The sequence below is a fragment of the Aplysia californica genome, unplaced genomic scaffold (assembly GCF_000002075.1).
Source record: "Aplysia californica isolate F4 #8 unplaced genomic scaffold, AplCal3.0 scaffold00061, whole genome shotgun sequence".
Lineage (NCBI taxonomy): Eukaryota > Metazoa > Mollusca > Gastropoda > Aplysiida > Aplysiidae > Aplysia > Aplysia californica.
In genome coordinates, this window is record NW_004797331.1 from 1,086,703 (window position 1) to 1,105,656 (window position 18,954).

General features: G+C 38.7%; 1 protein-coding gene across 1 annotated transcript in view; it reads left to right on the forward strand.

The window, feature by feature from the left end:
- LOC101863245 (DNA-directed RNA polymerase, mitochondrial) overlaps positions 1-18,954 on the forward strand; it is a 50,782-nt gene that overhangs the window by 7,398 nt on the left and 24,430 nt on the right. The window contains exons 2-15 of the mRNA XM_005093281.3: positions 1,904-2,041; positions 4,501-5,639; positions 6,110-6,208; positions 6,929-7,087; positions 7,958-8,026; positions 9,051-9,152; positions 9,883-10,032; positions 10,855-10,948; positions 11,922-11,995; positions 12,498-12,629; positions 14,244-14,360; positions 15,248-15,289; positions 16,453-16,529; positions 17,768-17,837. Of these exons, the coding sequence (XP_005093338.1) occupies positions 1,904-2,041; positions 4,501-5,639; positions 6,110-6,208; positions 6,929-7,087; positions 7,958-8,026; positions 9,051-9,152; positions 9,883-10,032; positions 10,855-10,948; positions 11,922-11,995; positions 12,498-12,629; positions 14,244-14,360; positions 15,248-15,289; positions 16,453-16,529; positions 17,768-17,837 (2,462 nt within the window). The remainder of the gene's footprint in view (positions 1-1,903; positions 2,042-4,500; positions 5,640-6,109; positions 6,209-6,928; positions 7,088-7,957; positions 8,027-9,050; positions 9,153-9,882; positions 10,033-10,854; positions 10,949-11,921; positions 11,996-12,497; positions 12,630-14,243; positions 14,361-15,247; positions 15,290-16,452; positions 16,530-17,767; positions 17,838-18,954) is intronic.

The following is an 18,954-nucleotide window of genomic DNA, read 5'->3' on the forward strand; positions in this document are numbered from 1 at the left end:
GCCCCACATGTCTTCTTTATTGCTGTAAAATTTCAGATCTCTGCGTTTAGTAGATTTTCCGTACCAACTTAAAATTACCACCCACCCATTGATAAAACACTAGATCTAGAAACTTAATCGCGCATTCCAAACGCGAGGTGCCGGCATGCAAGACAAGAGGCGCGTGATGGCTAGGCGGCATGTGATTGGCTGCCTATAACCAAATGGGTCACCGATGTACGAGGTCAAGATAACACACCTTGATGCTGTGCGTACGGGAGGGCCGTACGCATAGCTGCTTTGAAATCGAAAACAGATATTAACCAAAGACTAACAAGTAAAATTTGGACAAAATAAATCTAACAACCTCCTCCTCCCTCCCCACTTTTTTGTCTCCAGCTCCATACTACCCACTGCGATAGACAATTGAAAAAGTAAAAATTAGATAACAAACAAAAGCATAACTAAATCTATGAACTGAAAATTAAAGAATGCACTATAATCATCGATTTTTGGCACCTTGAGGGGGGGGGGGCACAGAATAATGGCAGCCTTATAAAGTGTGAGGCATCCCGGTGAAATCTGGCGCTCTTAAAAAAAATGAAATCCGAGAAGTCTGCATTTTTCAGCCAGTTTGGACATTTTTTTCAAATATTTGTTTTTTGGTTCAACCTTGTATGTCCTTGCCAAAGCACTTTTATTTGTGGATTTTAGGGAAAAACGTTGATTAAAGGCACAAAAAATGTAAATTTGCAGTTTCCAAAGAATCTTAAGCTATAGCCGTCACCAAACTTTGGCAGCCATTTTGTTGTTAGTTTTACTTCTGAAACAAGGCGACCCCCACATCCTTCAATCGCAAATATTTCGACTTCTATTCCAGATAAATGGATATTTTTTTCATCGAAATCAAGGCAATTGAATAACCTTTAGGATTAAATATGGTGTACCAATAACTCCATATACCCCAAAATTGACGAGCGCCTGACTCCACTGCGTCGTGACACAAATAATCCCACTTACCCATCGGGAATCTTAACTTCCATCTTCTGTGTACTTACCATATACACTAGTTAAAATCTATGTCATGTAGTAATACTGGAAAAGGAGGAAACTGCAGCATTAATGGCTGTAACAGCATATCATATATATATATATATCAAGCAGTGATCATGACTGTCATTTTGAAGTCTGTGGAAACTGCATAGTTAGAGTTAATTACAACAATAGCTCTTGTGTTGTGTATAGGCTAGGCTATAAAAAATCAAATTTTAGTTGTAAACCTCTTCACTTCTCTTCTGAGGTTTCTTTTACTTTTGTTTTTATATACTACTTTTTGTTGCAATTTTAAATTCTGACTCCCAAAATGCGGACCAAGTGAACTGTACTGATTTTACAATACTTTTGCAATTATCACAAGTGCCCTCCATAACAAATTTTTAAAAAATGTTCTGAACTCAAAAAAGTTTTCGTCATGTCTGTCTGCTTTTTATTTCCCTGAAGTAGAAAGTTATTTGAGGTGTAAATCACCAAGTTCAAGTCCCAATTAATTTCAAGATCTGGGTTGGCAGCAGAGCCTAATGCTCTAATACCATTATTCTGAATAGCAGTTCAATGAGTCAAAAACTGTGCGACTCACTTTAAATTTAGGATTTATAAATTTCTTTATTCTGTGTTGATTAGAAATGAAAATATGGAGGGTTTCCTTTGCAAGTTTAAAGGTTTGCATTCATTCAAGTTGGACACACATTTTTTTCGACCTTTTTTTGTCAAACATTTTTCTTGCCTTGCAGTTTCCATTCAGAGAATGTATACGTGCTTCACTTTCCCAAGATGACTTAACTGTCTTATACGGCCTCAAACTCCTATATCAAAAATGAAAAAGTATTGAATTAATGCATTTTTATTTCCTTAATTTACTTTCCAGATGTTGGAGTGTGTGGATTTGCTACCAAACCAAAACCCCACATGACCTCGTCCATGCACAAATGGAAGAAGAAGAAAAGAAAGAGCAAAGCTCAGCAGAAGAGAGAGTTGGAGAATCTGCAGCATGACATGATCAAGTGTAAGAGAGAGCGATAACGTTTCGATTAACCGTTTCATTTTGTGGTGTCTGCAGTTAAAAATGCTCTTTTGTTGTCTTTTCTCAGAAAGAAAGAAGCATAATGTTATTGTAATAGTCACGGCGTCACTTTTCGCCCGATTCTGTTACCTTTAGTTAGTGTGACTCAGCAGCCCACCAGAGCTCCCCGGCTCGGGGTCACTGGGTTAATTAGCCCTGAAGGGACTTTGCCGGTGTCGGTTAAGAAGTTCACATTTTTGTCTATACTATGTTTAAAACGATATAACTTCTTCCCCATTCCAAACAGCAAACCATTACGTGCATGTTCTAAAAACTCAATGTCTTGAGATTTATTCTGCGTTAGAATGGTTAATTTCTTTGCCTTAGTTTTTGTTCAAGACAAGTGTTTGTAGAGTACCCAATTTGTCCTCTATTTTAGTTACATACTTATGAATAAATTATTGTTTATTTTAAAAAGGCACGACAGATCTGTCCGAAATCTGTGTTAAACTGACTATGAATCACATCTTTTACCATGGGAAATTTTTAATCTGCGCGAGTAGTAATAGTCAAGTTATAAGTGAAGAAAGATGCACATCGGCATTTTTTAACTTAAGACGCTCAGCTTTAGCTCTTGTTCTACAATTAAACAAGAGAAAGTTATTCTGCGTTTGTTCATGAATCATGCAGTGTCTGTGGCAGCCTGCATACAACTAAGAAAGATGTATTATGAGATTTTTTTGAAAATGCAAAAGTGTGTTAATACATGGGTAGAGATGAACTTCTTGTATGGAATAAAAATAATGACAGCTAACATTCATTCTTAGTTTTTGTGTCGGACATATGTGCGGACGCTTATGAATGTAAAGAAATCATAACATTGTCAGTATTGCAAATGGTTATAGAAACGAAAATAAAAGCTGGAAAAGCCTGGTGCTGATTCCGTGTCAGTGGAAAGCTAGAAATTATTCTTATAATGCAAAGCAATCACAAGAAGTCATCCCTGTTATTCAGTCAAATTACAAAAACCTAGATCTAGCGTTTTAAGAAAAATAAGGAATAATTTATGGAGTGTAACTGATAGCCTACTGTCCGTGTGTTACATTGTTGTAGATGTATTTTGGCACTAAAATCGCTTTGTACTTCTTCATAGAGAGACATCAGGGTAATTTGGATAAACTTTAGAGAAAATATGCGAATTTTCCAGACTATTTTAGGCACATAAAGTTGTATTTGGAGGAATTACTTCTTAGCGAATTGCGTGTGAGATGGATAAAGTTGCAAAATTACAGCTTCCTATTATTCGCGCAGATACCATCTTTTCTGAGTATCTGCACCAATGTCATGTCGTTCATGTTCCAAAAGCTCGACAGTTTTTGGCGTGCTTTTTATTTTATATTGATTTTTTTTCATTCACACTTGTAAAAAATTTTTTTTTACAATTTAGCATTGCCGACTTCGGCGCGTCTAACGAAATAACCTGACAGGTTACAATATCCGTTGTTTTTTTGGGTCTCAAGAGCAGAAATGCGTGCTTTGGATGTCTTAAATGATAATTACCTTAAATAAAAGGATACACCTAAAAGTGTACGTTAAAAAGTACCAAAAATGAAGTCGGCCCAGACAGAGCGGTGACAGGGAGCTGACCCCCGGACCCCGACGTGATAAGGCGCTTGGCGGGGAACCCCCCGCTACAACTAAAATTCCACTGCCGGTGCGCCGTGTAGTATATGTTTTATTGTATTATGCCTATATCACCCCAGTATATATCATCTAAGGTGTGAGCTGCTTTGACTTTACCTGTCAGGGCTAATTCGGGCTGAATGGAATACCACACCCGACTCATGTCTTTTGTATGCAGTGTCAAAGAGGCCATCTGTTGTAGCGTAGATGCTTGTTTTGTAGAGCATTCTGTTGAAATTCTTTCCTTGTAGTGTTTTACTGACTGTGTCATAATGACAGGACAAGAACATTAAGCATATCAAGTTCAGACTATTTAGGTAATTGGTTTCTAACCTTAAGTTTGAATTGTGCTAGCAGTATTCTTTTCTAGACATTCTGGAATGGAAAGAGAAGATATAAATATCTTTGTAATTTTCTTTGCATATTTGTGAGGGGTATTTTTTAAACTTTAATTTGGGTGACAGAATGGTAGATTTCTTTTCACACAACATATTACTGAATGCTTAGCCTGATGGTTCATAGGACAAGACTTAATATCAAGACCATGCTGTTGGTTTTTTCTTTTGTTAGAGGGTATGAAGGACAACTTTTGAGATTCTTAGATTACGAACCCTTTTCAGCCTTGGAGGGATGGTGTGGTCCTTTTTTTATTTTTCAAACCTATATGCTTAATGTGTCCCACTCGCTCATATGCCCCAATGCAGTTGCGAAAGCTGTCAAACACTTAGAAAAAAAAATCCTTCCATTTCCATTTTTGTTTACTTTTTTTTTTCTTTCAGTACTGACCAAGCGAGCATTTCAGCTTGTGCAAAACAAATCCTTACTGGGAGCTCACCGTCAGGTGGTTACCACACATGCCTTTAACGACTTTGCTCTGGATCAAGACCACAACGATACTATCTCAGAATTTGATGCACACAGGAACAGTGGCCGAGCCTCTCAGACTTCCAAATGGTCAAGCAGTTTCATTGCTGAGGCTCTTGAGCCTCATATAAAGCTACAGGACACAACTGCCATCACAGCGCTGAGGAAAGAGGATGCTTTTCCTGCTCACAATAAGCTGGATCACGACAGGGAAACTACTGTCCCCTCATTAGGAAAGAATTTGGACTATATACATTTCTCTTTTTCTGATATTTACGGAAAACTGGAAAAACAGAACCCCAGCACTGATATAAGTGGATTTGAATCTAGTCTTCAGCGTTTTGCAGCAGAGTTGAAAATAGTAAGGGACCCACAGAAAAACAATGAGATGCTCAGCTCTCATAATTGGGTTGAAGACCAATCCGAAGACTCGCTGCTTGTGATGGAAAATATCAGAAGTTCTGGAGATATGAGAAATACACCTGGTGAAGGTCAGCCTGCTGAAATACTTAAGCGTATAGATAGTGACTGTCTACAGGCAAAGATAGACAGCAGTATACCAGACGAATATGATAGTATAGCAGATGGACACAGTAGTATATCTGGAACAGCTGAGACTGATGGGGTGAACAGCACAGATCTTGCTGATACCTATTCTTCTCCCATGCCTGTTGCTTTTTCTTCAAAATCTTTATACAAAGATGTACTGGAATATTCTTCAACGGTCTCAGATGGACAGAGGGATGGCCAGAACGTTGTTCCTTCACTCTACGATAGATCAGCTGATGATGCAAGTTTTCCATCTGGAAGAGGAGAGAAAAGTTTGTCAGAAGAGTACGTGGCAGAATTGGATACGCTGGGTGAGAGACAGGGGACAGATGGACAACGAACAGATGGACAGCGACGCTTGAAGCAGGAGAGACAGAGGAGCTCTGTGCAGAAAGAAGGCAGGGGTTCAAAGTTCGGCAAAGGAAAAGGCAAACAAAACATCAGCAAAGAGTTTCAGGAGCTGATTGACAAAGCTTTTGTTGAAGCCAGTTGCTTCACAGGATGTGTGAGTTAACAGTTTTATCAAATATCTTCTTTTTGTTCCATTTGTTTCTGCTTTGTTTTCACCAGGACTAAGACGAATTGTAATAATTTTGTCTTAGTGGTACTATATAATTGCTTTCTATCTGTTTCGGTTGCTGAATGTCCAATGAAGTAGCTTTAACACATGCATATGGTGATGCGAAAGTCAAATCTTATTTCATACATTGAAAAGAACAGTAAGTGTTATTTTGTTCTTTTTTTTTTTAAAGTATTAATTTCCAATCATGAAAAATGTCAGCTTATATTTTCAGTTTCTAGTTTGTATATTTAACAGTTTTTGAAATGAGTGTAGAATCATTTAGAACTGTAATAAAGGAACAGTTTCACAAAATTCTTATTGAAATGAACTGAGAACCTATCTCATATTAGTCAATTTAGTTCAAACAAAACAAAATTGAAAGTTTCATACCGTGATACTTTTTTTTTTTGTAGGAAAAGACTGCTGTTAGAAATCTTCAGTTTCAAGCAATACACCACAAGATAACTTCAATTGATGTCTTTGACAAACTGATCCGAGTGTTTGCCAAAAAGGTTTGTTAGAAATGTTTGCCTTTCTGTTTTGGGAAAGGGTGGTCTTTTAAAATTTTTTATACAATACGAACTTTGGCAGCTCTGGGTTTTAATGCATATGGTTTGTTAACTAACGTGTTAAAGTAAGCTTTATTTTTCTTATACAAATTGTTACGGTTGTCTCTTTTCCTTTTTAATTGTGTGCTCCTTCAGGAAATTTTATCATATTTTTACAAGAGGAATGTATGTCATGCAAATTTGATAGTTTCTTAATATTTGTTAAAGAAAGAAATTTCATTATAATCACTGAAATTGAGCAGCATGATGTCAGTAAGACTTGAGTGATAATACTATTGCAGTTGAGACATGTACTTAAACTGTGGCTGGTTTGAGAGAGTACTAACTAATGACTACTGTTTTATGTTTTCTCCTGGAAAATGGGACCAATAATGTTATTCTGATTAAATGGAAATTTGGATGTGATGAAACTTTCTAATTATTTTTTATCTTATGGTAATCATGAGTATGTTTACTTTTACGGAAAGAAAAGACGACTTATTTCTATTCTTAGTGCATTCACTTTCAGGATAATTAAGTATAGAAAAGATTTATTTCTTTAAAAGTGGGCAAACAGGGAAAATACTGGCGTTTGTTCTGTCCATATTGTTTTGGCTTTGTTGGTCTGTGGTTTCACATTTCCTCTTACTTTTAGCCTCATACGAACTCTTATAACTCTTGTAGGGTGACATGACGACCATTAGGTCTCTGTTCTCCATGTTGAGACAACAAGAGCTGTCGCCCACGCTACAAACTTACGCCGGATGTCTTGAGTGTGTGGCTAGAATGGAAAGTCCTGATGCTTCCATTTGTGAAAAACTTCTTGCTGATGTGGAGAGAGTTGTAAGTCTAGTTTCAAAACTTCTTATGGATGAAAAGAGTTTTAGCACTTGTTACAGACGAGAATAGTTTCAACACTTCATATGGATGAGAATAGTTAGTTTCAACACTGAAGGGATGAAAACAAAACAAGCAAACCATGTCTTTTTTATGGAAGTTATAAATTGTGTGTCTTATATTGCAGATTTTGATGTAGATTTTTATGAGCCTGTCAGTTCTGGCATCAATGCCTCCTTATATCCTATACTAATAATAAAGATCACTTTTATAGCACCCACTCCTTGGTGGCTCTAGGTCATGGGTCTCAATATTCCACTACTTAGCGGATTTCTGCTACCGCCATTTCCTCCTCTTAACTGCTGCTGGGAGGGGCGACACTTTCTGTACAAAATCAAGATTGTAAATAATATTTGTTAGGTGACTCTTTTAATGGAAATTATCTTCCAAACCCTCAAACTGGTATGCAATAACCTTGCTTTGATAAATTGATGGCTTTTATTTCAGCATTCTAGGGTTAAACAGTATAATAATAATGGATGTCTTGCAAAAATGGTCTTCTGTCGGGATCACGTGGAAAGTTCCTCCTTTTTTAAAATTCTGTGTTGAGACCAATGTAGGTGCTTCATAATAAAATATGATTTAAATCAATGTTCCGTTTATACTGGCCCATTCAACATACAACAATCCTTCCAAATACATACATACACTTGTATTCTGATGAAGAACACATGTACAAAAAGATAATCACTGTGGCTACTGATCACACTTGCTGTTGGAAGAAGAGTAAAACTAGTTTGTAAAATAGGATTTAAATAATGTCATGTGGAAATCACTGAATGTTGAAATGTTTATTTGTACTGGATTTTCTCTCAGGGTCTCGACATAGCTGAAGTGGCCAACTTCTGTAGCTTTGAGCTGGATGAATGGGACTATGTCCTCAGGGTAAGAAGTTGCAGCATAGAGAAAAAAGCTATTGTTTGTGTCAGGTAAAATGTTGATCTGTGTGGCAGGGCTTTTGGAAGCTTTGTGTAAGCATGTGACCTTTCTTGGTTTTTCATATTTTCATATTTTCATCTGTGATGTTTTTGTTAGGTTCTTTGCCATTGCATGCAGAAGGCAGGAGTTTGAAATTTTTTTTATCGAGTATCTCCGTCTGTCTGCTGGAATATTGTATCCCAAACAGCCTGGGTTGACCTTGACAGGTGGAGTTGAAGAAGTCGAACTGCTAAATGATCTAAATTGTGTAGATGGGAGTCTATGAGAACTGAACCATTACACCACAGATGCAGGTTGGTTGTGCTTGATTTAGGCATAAAAATGTCTACTGTACAAAGTTGCTTCTTATCTGTTAAAAAGAGCAGACTTTATGCCTACGGATGAGGTTTAAAGTAATTAAATGGGTGGCTGCCAATTATTTCACAACTTTCATGAATATTTCCAATTTTTAAACTGTTTTCAGAAATAGAAATGATATTTACTGCCTCGTGAAATGTTTTTAAGCTTGAGACTTACTTTTCTGATCGAAACAAGCTTCAGACAAAATTTAGAATCCTCCTAGAAATGCGACAATGACCTTCCAAAAGTGCTTTTTACTTTCTTTCAGTGACTCGAAATTTTGTGATTTTTGTGTTTCAGTATAGATTTTTGTCTGTTGTGTAGGAGGGGCACACTCTTTACCTTGTGTCTTGTCTTTTGTGTAGTTTTTGACTTGAATGGCTGACGAGTTGGGCGGCTGGTTAGCTCCTTGTGAGTCCCGCTCAGCTCCCTAGTCAGTCATGGGTTGTCTTGTTGGTGCGAGGTCATTGTTTACATGTAGGCCCGTGGTCGGTACAGTTGGCCATAATAATATTTTATGCTGTACACCTGTGCATTTATTTTTGTGTGAGCAATTTTACAATACTACTGACTTGTGAATGAAAATGTGACAGTAAAGGCTTTAATGATTCTCTTGCACTATCTTCTGTAGGCCATTCGACTGGTTATGCCAGAGTTCTCGCCGAATCCATCGACCATCATAAACAAGTACAATAATGAGCTTCTCAGAGGCCTGAACGAAAATAACGATCTGGTGAGTGCGTTTCTTATTTCCAAACCATGATATGTAAGATGAGCACATAACTATTTCATATATTTTCATATTTGCAGAATGCTGGAACTCAAGCTTTGATGAAGTGCCATAATCATGGCTCTCTGTGCACATGTCTTTACACCCAACCATCCTCTGTACATATGTTCATAAACCCTTCTGTCGTCTTCATTAGTTGATAAAGGGTATGGTCATGCTGAATTCTTCATAACAAATTTCACATGGAACAACAAAAACATAAAAGTGTGCTCTATTCATTGCTCAGCCCATGCACTTAAATGAACAAATATGTCGTTTTGCTCAGCATCAGAGATTGGTGGTTTAGCGGTTAGGCTCTTCACCATCAAATGAAGAAGGTGTGAGTTCAATTCTCGGGTGTGGAGAATTTTTATCGAGTATCTCTGTCTTTCTGCTTTGACGTTGTATCCTTCTCAGCCGAGGTTGGCTCTGACAGGCATGCACAAAGCAGCCCCGCCTCCTAACTGATGTAGATTGTGTTGATGGGGGTGCAAACATTCTCAATTACAATCAACATCAAGGTGTTTGTTGCTCAAGATATTTTTTATTTATTTTCAAAGGCAGTTTGGGTCTGTACATTTTGCATGGCTGGACTCTGATTGTTCACACACACACACACTCCTGATTTACTGCAGTTCACTCTACCACTCCCAGTGATGAAACTCTTTTTCCATCCTCCGTGTCTTCTGATTAGAGGCTTGAGGAGAACCAGTATGCCATCAGCCTGGGCCGGGAGGAGATGATGGACCGTTTGTGGCGTCAGCTAGACATGGAGAAAAGTGGGGAGGTCTCGGTGGACTCTATATCCGCCCCAGTGTTTGACAGCAGCACTGATGCCAAGACTGTGAGTGAACACTTTCTATTTTGTTTTGCTTATACCTTGTGGCACACTGTCTATCAAATTCTTTTGACTGAGTCAGAGCCAGCCAGAATTTCCTTCATGGATGGGTAAAAAGTTACCAATATGGCACTTTACGACTGAATTCAAGTAAATTCAATACTGACCTTTTAAAGAAAACAAACAAAATCAAACATGTTTGTTTCTCAATGTTGTGAATCAAATTGGTCATATTATTGCAAAGGGGTACTTTTGTGCCCCCCCCCCCCCCCAAAGAAAATCTGTCGGGCCTGATCATCATTTGAAAATAACTAGAAATAGATTTTAGAAATTCTTCAAAATGTAGGCTTATGCATGCCTTGCTTTTTTTCTTTGCCAAATATTCCCTATACGGTTCTTATTACTATATGACTGACAACTATTTGTATGGGATTAAAATATTATCAGTGAATATATAAAATAGTCACATGGAATCTTTTCAAGCACACATCATTTGACACAAGAGGCGTGGGTAAAAGTAAACTTTGACTCCATGTTCAAAACTGACTTGACCTAGTATCCAAATCTGGGGTCACAGGAACAGGAAACAGCGGGCTGTAATCGTTGATAAGCGCAAAGACATGGGAGGTTTGATTGAATTGCATCTATGGGTTTGGTATTCCTGTGCTATTTTCTTCATATCTTTGTAGAGTTTGTTTATGAGATGCTAAACTTTCTTCTCTTTTTAAAATCAATGACTAATGGCCATATGAACTGGATTCTGCTGTCACACATTCAGTTATTAGGCCTGTTGAATGTAAGTAATTTTTTTCAACTTTTTGTTTTCAGAAAAGACTGAAGGACCAGATCCTATCCTACTGGCAAAAATCTCTTTTAGATTCATTCAATAGCAAACTAGTCAGCTATGAGAAAAAAGCTCAAGGTAGGTGAAGTGGATGTGGTTGGACATGAGGAGTATATTTATACAGTGGAGCTCGGATTAACGAAAACTGGCATTCAACGAAAGGAGGTGGAATCCCCGTTTGTTTTATTAATTAAAGTCAGTAAAAATAACTTGGATTCAATGAACACGTTAATGATCAAGGTTAGATTCAACAAAGTCGCTTGACGGGGAGCAGTTCCCGCTGATGTGGCTTTGCTCATTTTCCCCCCATAACGTTTATATCTTATGTGACCAATCAGCAGCCTTCTTTCATCCAAGCACATGTGCTTTTGGCACGCGCATGTGTCTTTGCGTGTGTCGGACTGGCAACCAGCACAGGTATGACTGTGTGCATTTGTCTTGGGGGAGGGGCTCAAGTGATCTGGGCATGGAACGTCAGAGACACAACATGATCAATATACAATGATAAGCTAGTCTTGACGTACATCTACATAATAAATTCAGTGCTGGTCTGTGAATTCAAACTTTGCCGTATGCTAGGCTCTGCACCGAAACACAACTTCCGTTTATACATTACTTGCACAGTGATTGTAATTATCTACACAAAAACCTCATGTTTGCTATAACGAACACTCTGATTTAACTAAATTAAGGGTCAGGCCCGACGACTTCATTGAATCCGAGTTCCACTGTATTTAGATTCTTTGATGGTGTTGAAAATTGTTGAATATCATATCGCTCATCATTCTCCTCCCCCCTCCCCCTGCCCTCTCTCTCACCTGCACTCACACACACACACACACACACACACACACACACACACACACACACACACACTCACACACACACACACACACACACACACACACACACAAACACACACACACACTCAAAACACATAGCAAATGGTAGTCTAAATTATGATTTAATTTGTAAATGACTTTGTAGTTCTTGGGCTACCCTGTGGTTTTGGGTCTTGCGTTTGGTTCAATAAAACTTTGTCTCTGCTCAGACAACATCAACATGACGCTGTTTCCCTACCTGAAGCTGTTCCCTCCAGAGGACTATGTGGACATCATTTTCAAGGTGAGTGACTTTGCCCTTTTGGAAATTACTCATTGTTCTGAAAATGCTTTTATTTGTAGACCAGAGCAAAATTGAATTGGTTTAGCACATAAAACCTCTTCTTTATGGGCGCTCCCTATTGAAAATGAAATGTTCCATTTATGAATTGGTCAAAAAAAGGCCTTGGGCGATTTTGGTTTTGAACAGATGAGTGTTGTTTGTCAGTTAGTCTTGAAATGAAGTTGCAGATGAAAGTGTTGAGCAAATAGGTGTTGTTCTTTAGTTAGTTAGAAATTTTTCCGGTGTCAAGATGAAAACTTACATACATGTATGTGTTTGTACGTGTGTGTGCGTGTTTGTTAAATTAATTGAAAAACAGTGAATTTAATGCTGAATGTGTTATTTAGTTCTTTAGAATTTCGCGTCAAGTTAGGATGTCTGCAGTTTGGAGGAATATCTGTCAAGCTATCTAGAGGATTATTTCAAGGAGCATAAAACGCCAACATCTCTTCTCTTTTCCCAGACGCTGAAGGAATTGTTCAGCTCATCAGAGGGTTACAGTCCCACACAGGCCATGCTGCAGATCAACATGGGCCGAGCCGTCAACAGGAAGTACAATGTGGAGTCCAGGCTGGCTGCTGGAATGGACACAAAGGTCAGATCTATGTTGCGGTTATCGTGTTACTATTTTGTTTGTTCATCTTATCTGTTCATAGGCCGAGTCTAGGTTGGCTGCTAGCATGGACGCAAAGGTCAAATCATCATTGTAATTGCTCAATGGAAAATCAGACAGAAAAAATTTTTAAGTAAACCATGAATACCTTACTCAGAGATATTGAATAGATGAGTGACGGGAAAAGACAAAGATATTACGTGTTGTTTTTTCTTAGCATCCGAACAGAGAAAAGAGTGGAGAAACTTGACTGGTGATGTCAGTTTTAGATCTGGCACGAGATAAGAAAAGGGAAAGATTCTTGTTTTTTAAAATTTCATGCAATCTTTTTCAGGGACGCAACAAAGAAGTGTGTATAGAATATAATATGGATGTGCAAAATTGTTGTTTTTGCACAACTCTCTTTGATCAGGACTGGTAGTCCTATTTCTAAATAACACTTAGCTTGGGTCTTTGTCTGGGTGCCTCTCTGTGGGTAAACTTTTTATTTGTCAAGGGTCTTCTAAGTGGCTGCGTGTTGTTATTTTTGAATTCCTCTCTGCTTGTCCACAAAGAACAGACAGATGGGTGGAGGGTGCCAATTTTAGTTCCTTCTTCTTTCTCTCCCTCTGTTGTTCCTGTCTGTCTGTCTTGCTCTTACTTAGCACAAGATGGCACGAATTGACAATGACAACGTGTTCATTCCTAAAATAGAACAAATAAAGACGAAGGGTATGTCCCGTCCATAGACTTCTTCTCCTAAACCACGCACTGTAAAGGCAGCTTCTCATCACTCTCTATAAAAACGTTTCTGTGAAGAGTGTGCACCGTGAGCCGCACCATTGCATCCAAATGAAGGGCAAGGCACCAGTCTTGCTGGAGTTGAATATGTGTGTATTTCCTTGCCTTTCATTTAGCTGAAATGTTTTGCTCCACACGGAATCAGAAATATATGGGTGGTTGATGGGTGCTCTGGTGTGGTATGTTTCTTCTTTCATATATCAAACATTTGTTGTCCTTATCTCTCCTCCTCCTTTTTTTGCGTTCGTTACTCTCTTGTAACACCTCAAATCCTCGACTGTTACATGACCTAGTTGGGTTGCATGTGCTGTGAAACTCTTACTAAAGCTAAAAAAGAACAGGAAATATGTAAGTGTACACGATCAAAGATATTATATACTATTATTTCCAAATTTCTGGTCACTCTATGCAGGAGTAGGGAGTTAGGGTTGTGTCCTTCCATCCCGGGGGGATCTAGCGTAAATGCCAAACGAAAAATTATACCAGCACCAAGATATATTTACACACATCATTTCCAGCATTACAGCATCATCACCGTTACTGCCATCATCATCATCATCATCATCATTATTATCATCATCATCATCACCATCACTACCGTCATCATCATCTTCAATATCTTCATCATCATTACACCCCTTTTTCTTTTTTTTTTTCTTTCTTAAAGCACAATAATTTGTACCATGTTGGCTCATTTTTACGTAATTTACAAATATCTGCACCAAAATCGTTACACAAGAGACAAAATTTAGAAAAAAATACTAGTCAATGACCCAGCCCATATTTCATGTCCACCTTGTGGTGTTTTCCCTTCAGATGGTTCGCCTGTACGAGCTCTACATGGAGGAATATCTGAGTGAGTCTGGACCACTGGACAACCATAGACTGATGTGGCTACGGGCCATGTGCCAGAACTTTGATACCATCAACATGGTAAGAACAAAAATTTGACACCGACAACCTAGTAGGGCCAAAAATTTGACTCAATCAATTTGGCAGGAACAAACATTTGACACCATCAATTCGGTAGGAAAAAAAATTTGACACCATCAACTTTGTAGAGTAAGACATTTGACATCATCAACTTGGTAGAGTTAAAGAAATTGGCACCATCAACATGATAGGACCAGAAATTTGACACTGTCAATATTGTAGGGCCAGAACTTGACCACCGCAATATGGTAGGGACAGAACTTTGACACCACAATATGGAAAGAACAGAACTTTAATAATAAATAGCATTTGTATAGCGCATATCCCCGCTCAACAGCAGGCTCTATGCGCTTTACACTATATTATTACCCCAGCAGACCATAGAACACTCCGAAACATTCTCAGCTTTCCGGGAAGCATACAGTGCAGGCAGCTGATTAAGCGCTCAAACACTAACAAACTGACAAGATCTTTCACTGTCTATAGCCGGGTACCCATTCCCACCTGGGTGAAGTGAGGAAAATTTGTGTAAAGTGCCTTTCCCAAGGACACAACGTCGGGCCCCTGGCGGGATTCAAACCCACGACCTAACGGTTGCGAGTCCAAGAGCCTAACCACGAGGCCACTGATGCCCCAGCATCAGCATGATGGGGACAGCAACATCTGGCAGTTAGATGTTTGGCTTGTTTTAGTCGTTTGTAACCATCAGGGCTGAGCCCCTTGTATTTTACCTTCTTTATATGGAAAGAAATACAATTTTCACATCAGACTTTTCTTTTCATCAAACAGTGTGCCGTCATAGTTGACTATTTTCATAACTTGGATACGGGTAATGTTTCTCTCACAAGTCGTTCATCACATTTCTTTTATTTATTTTCTCACCGCAGGATATGTCCCCTAAGAAATGGCCTCGGTACGTGATCAAAGGGGTAAGTGACAAACATTGTTGTATGTGGTAAGTTTGTTTAAGTCATTTGTGGTTACTGTTTAACCCTTTCCTGTTCACATTCGTCTTCAACAATGGCCACCCTTGTCCAACATCCCTTGCACTTACCGCCCTCTTGGTGGTCACATTCTTTTGCCGTGAGTGGCAGCGAAAGTAGTAAATGTATCACGACGCGATGGAATCAGGCGCTCGTCAATTTTTTGGCATGTGGATTCATTGGTATCATCTTAACGCTTGTTCAGTTGTCTTGATATCGGTTAACAAAAGCGCATCTGTCTTGAATAGAATTCAAGATATTTGAGAATGAAAAAGGTGGGGTCGCCTGGTTTGAAAGGTAGAATTAGCGAGAAAATGGCCGCCAAAGTTTGGTTATTTCCATAGCTTGATAGTCCGTGGAAACTGAAAACTGACCTTTTTTTGTGCCTTTAATCAACATTTTTCAGTAAAACCACCCAAAAATGTGTTCTTAATTGGACAACAATGTTGTTGAGCCGAAAAACAAATATTCAATAAAATTTGCCAAACTAGCAGAAAAATGCCAGTTTTTTCAATTTCCTTTTGACGAGCGCCTGATTTAACCACGCTGCATGACAAATATACGTTGACAGCCGTGCCAGATCCGATACTTTTTCCTCACAAGAAATGATAATGAGGCTACAGCTTAATATCAGAGATTTATTTTTATCATAGCCATTGGGAACATCCTATAAGAGAAACAAGTCAAATCTTCAGCCAGTTTTGGCGAGGTTAAGCATTTCATTCTTTGGGCAGTTTAGGAAATTGTTATGGAATACTTTGTAGAATGCATTCTCACTGATTGCCTGCGTGTACCCTGTGCTGAGTTGGCAAGAGACTAGCAGCTCTTTCATCTCTCCTAAGACAAGCAAGTTTCTAGCTTTATTGGATGCTCGAGTGCTATGCCCAGGAATCACTTGTGTAGATATTTAGTCTTTCAAAAATTTTTTAAAATTTTTAAATTGAAGTTTTAAATTATTTTTTTTTAGTATGACTATACTCATGTTGCACAAACTTTTGGTTTATATGTCACGGAAGCTTGTCTTCTTGGTTGTTATTTTAAAAAAAATAGTTTTTCATCGGTTGTGGTCTGTGTTGGCTCATCCTGAAGTTTGTTATTGTTTGTTACAGGTGGGGAAGTTTCTCCTGGACATGATTCTCTACGACCTCAAGATCAATGCCAACATGATGAGGCCCAGAGCCCCACAGTGAGTAGTCTCACACTCACATGCACACTTGCGCACACCCCCATACATATACACACACAGATGGACATACACACTCAGACAGACGCATATGCACAAACACACCCACACATACGTACACACACACAAACACACACACACTCTCACACTCACACACGCGCACACACACAAATGTATATACACACATAAAGAGACAATTGCACATACACACTCTCAAATACAAACATACACAACTTGCACACACATATAGACATACAAAAACATACACACGCACTTTTTGTTTTTAGAATATTTTGAAATGTTTTGGATTTTTCGCTCCTTTTATCTCTTGCAATGCAAAAAAATGAATACCTAAATTAAATTTGAGGTAAAGAAGTAGACTGACTTTGGAATGAAAGTACACCAGGGAATTTGAAAACAATTCTGGCTGGAGGTTTTTTTTTTCTCCAACAGCAATTTTTTGTTGTTTTAATCTGCGTGTAATTTCAAGTTTTTTTGGTATATTTTTGTTTCTTTCTAAAGCTCTTTTCAGAAGTATGTTGTAGCGTGTCAGATATGATTGGCAATATTGTTTGTCTTTTCCTGATGTGATCGCATTCTGTAGCCTATTTGTCCACTTGATACCAGCGTTTGTAGTGTAGAAGTTAGACTGTTCGCCATTGCACATTATTGAAGCTATGGTTATGTAGTACTGTAAAGTTCGAATTATAAGCCTGGACGTTTTCCCCCCAGCTTAAAAACCTATGGCTTTAGTAACAATGCGGCAATTTGTGGATTTTCCAGATTGCAGGAGCGTCACTCCCCCGTCAATTCCTAGCATACATCTGAAACATAAAAAATTTGACATATTTTCTTCAACAGCACACTTAAGCATACGTCTAAGAAACATGGTACAACATATGGGAGAGTACTTTTCGAGATCCACGGATCTGCTGCGGCTTATAAACCAGTGCGGTTTATTTACGAAACAAGGTCCATTTTAAAACAAAATTTTAGCTTGTGCAGCGTATATACAGGTTTGCTCAATATCAATGGCCGTCACTTAACGGTATTTTCCTCTGTCTGCTGGGATGCTGTATCCCACTGAGCCTGGGTTAACCATCACAGACAAAGTAGAAGCAGCCCACTTCTAAATTATCTAAATTGTATCAAAGGACATTTGTTACAGGGGGAGAAGTAAGTTGCAATTACAATTTTACTCACCCTGACAAAATCACATTTTATGTTGAATCCCTCACCAGGAGACCTGTGCCAGCATTTTGCACCATCTACAGACCAGATGTCTCTCTCACCACTAATGCTGAAATAAAGGTTTCGACAAATGTTTTTTGCTTTTCAAATTGTTTTTCCTTGTTTAAGTTTGAAGGTCTGTGTGATATGTAGCATCAGTGTATATATGAACAGCTAGATCTCACAGGGTAGAACATTTGAAAATGTTCACGTGCTGATATGTATATCTGCTTACCGCTCTATAAAGTCACATGACTTTATATCTTCCTTGACCAACTTGTTTATTTCAAATTGCTATTCTGGTCCTGTGGTAGCATACAGCATTTTTTTTTTTTCGGTAAGTGTTTTATACCGCTCGCAACTGCATGAGCGCTCGGGACATATTAAACGTTTTCAGTTGGTAGGGAATTTTGAAGTTTGCCCGGGTGGCGGCTGAAACCTACTCTTATTGATTTTAGACCTCCAAGGGTTCTTTAACGTGCGCAACTTGCACACGGAACCTCCGAGATTTTTCGCCCTTGTCCAAGAAGGCTAGGTGTAGACCTTTCTTACCAGAAGATCAGGGTTGTGGCTGAAAGATAGCAGTAAGAAGGAGCCAAGGAGTTAGCAGTAGAAAGGCTTACAGAAAGAGTCAGGAGCCGAGAGGAGGAGGCAAAGGGGATGGGGGGGGGGCAGAAAGTGGAGATTAAAGCAGACGACAGAACATTTTTTTTAGAGCAGGAAAGGAGGTGAAAGGAGACAATTTTAGAGAAGAAAATTTTTCAGTCACTACCCGTATTCGAACCCGGGACTTTTGAATGAGAGGCAAACACCTTAACCTCTGGGCCACGAGAGCCCCCCGCGTACAGCATTGCAGACTGTTAGATGTGAACTGCTATAATTTACCCTTTCCATCTCTCTTGATTGCCAAATACGCATGCATTTGCTACTGTTTAACAGACAGTTACATCCTGTAATTATGAAGGCAAAAAGTACTCTTCAGATGTGCCAATTTTTCAGGATAAATCCAAAATCCAACTTTGTCACATTGTCTGGATTTTGCCTAAGTTCTTGATACAAGATGTATCAAGCAATATGATACGTAATTTTTGTGCCCCCACATTTGTGTTTCTGCGGGATCTGAACAGGTCAAGATTCTTAAAATTATAGACAGTTGACACATCTGAGTCTGGTGGCGTCGGTAGCCTAGTGGTTAGGC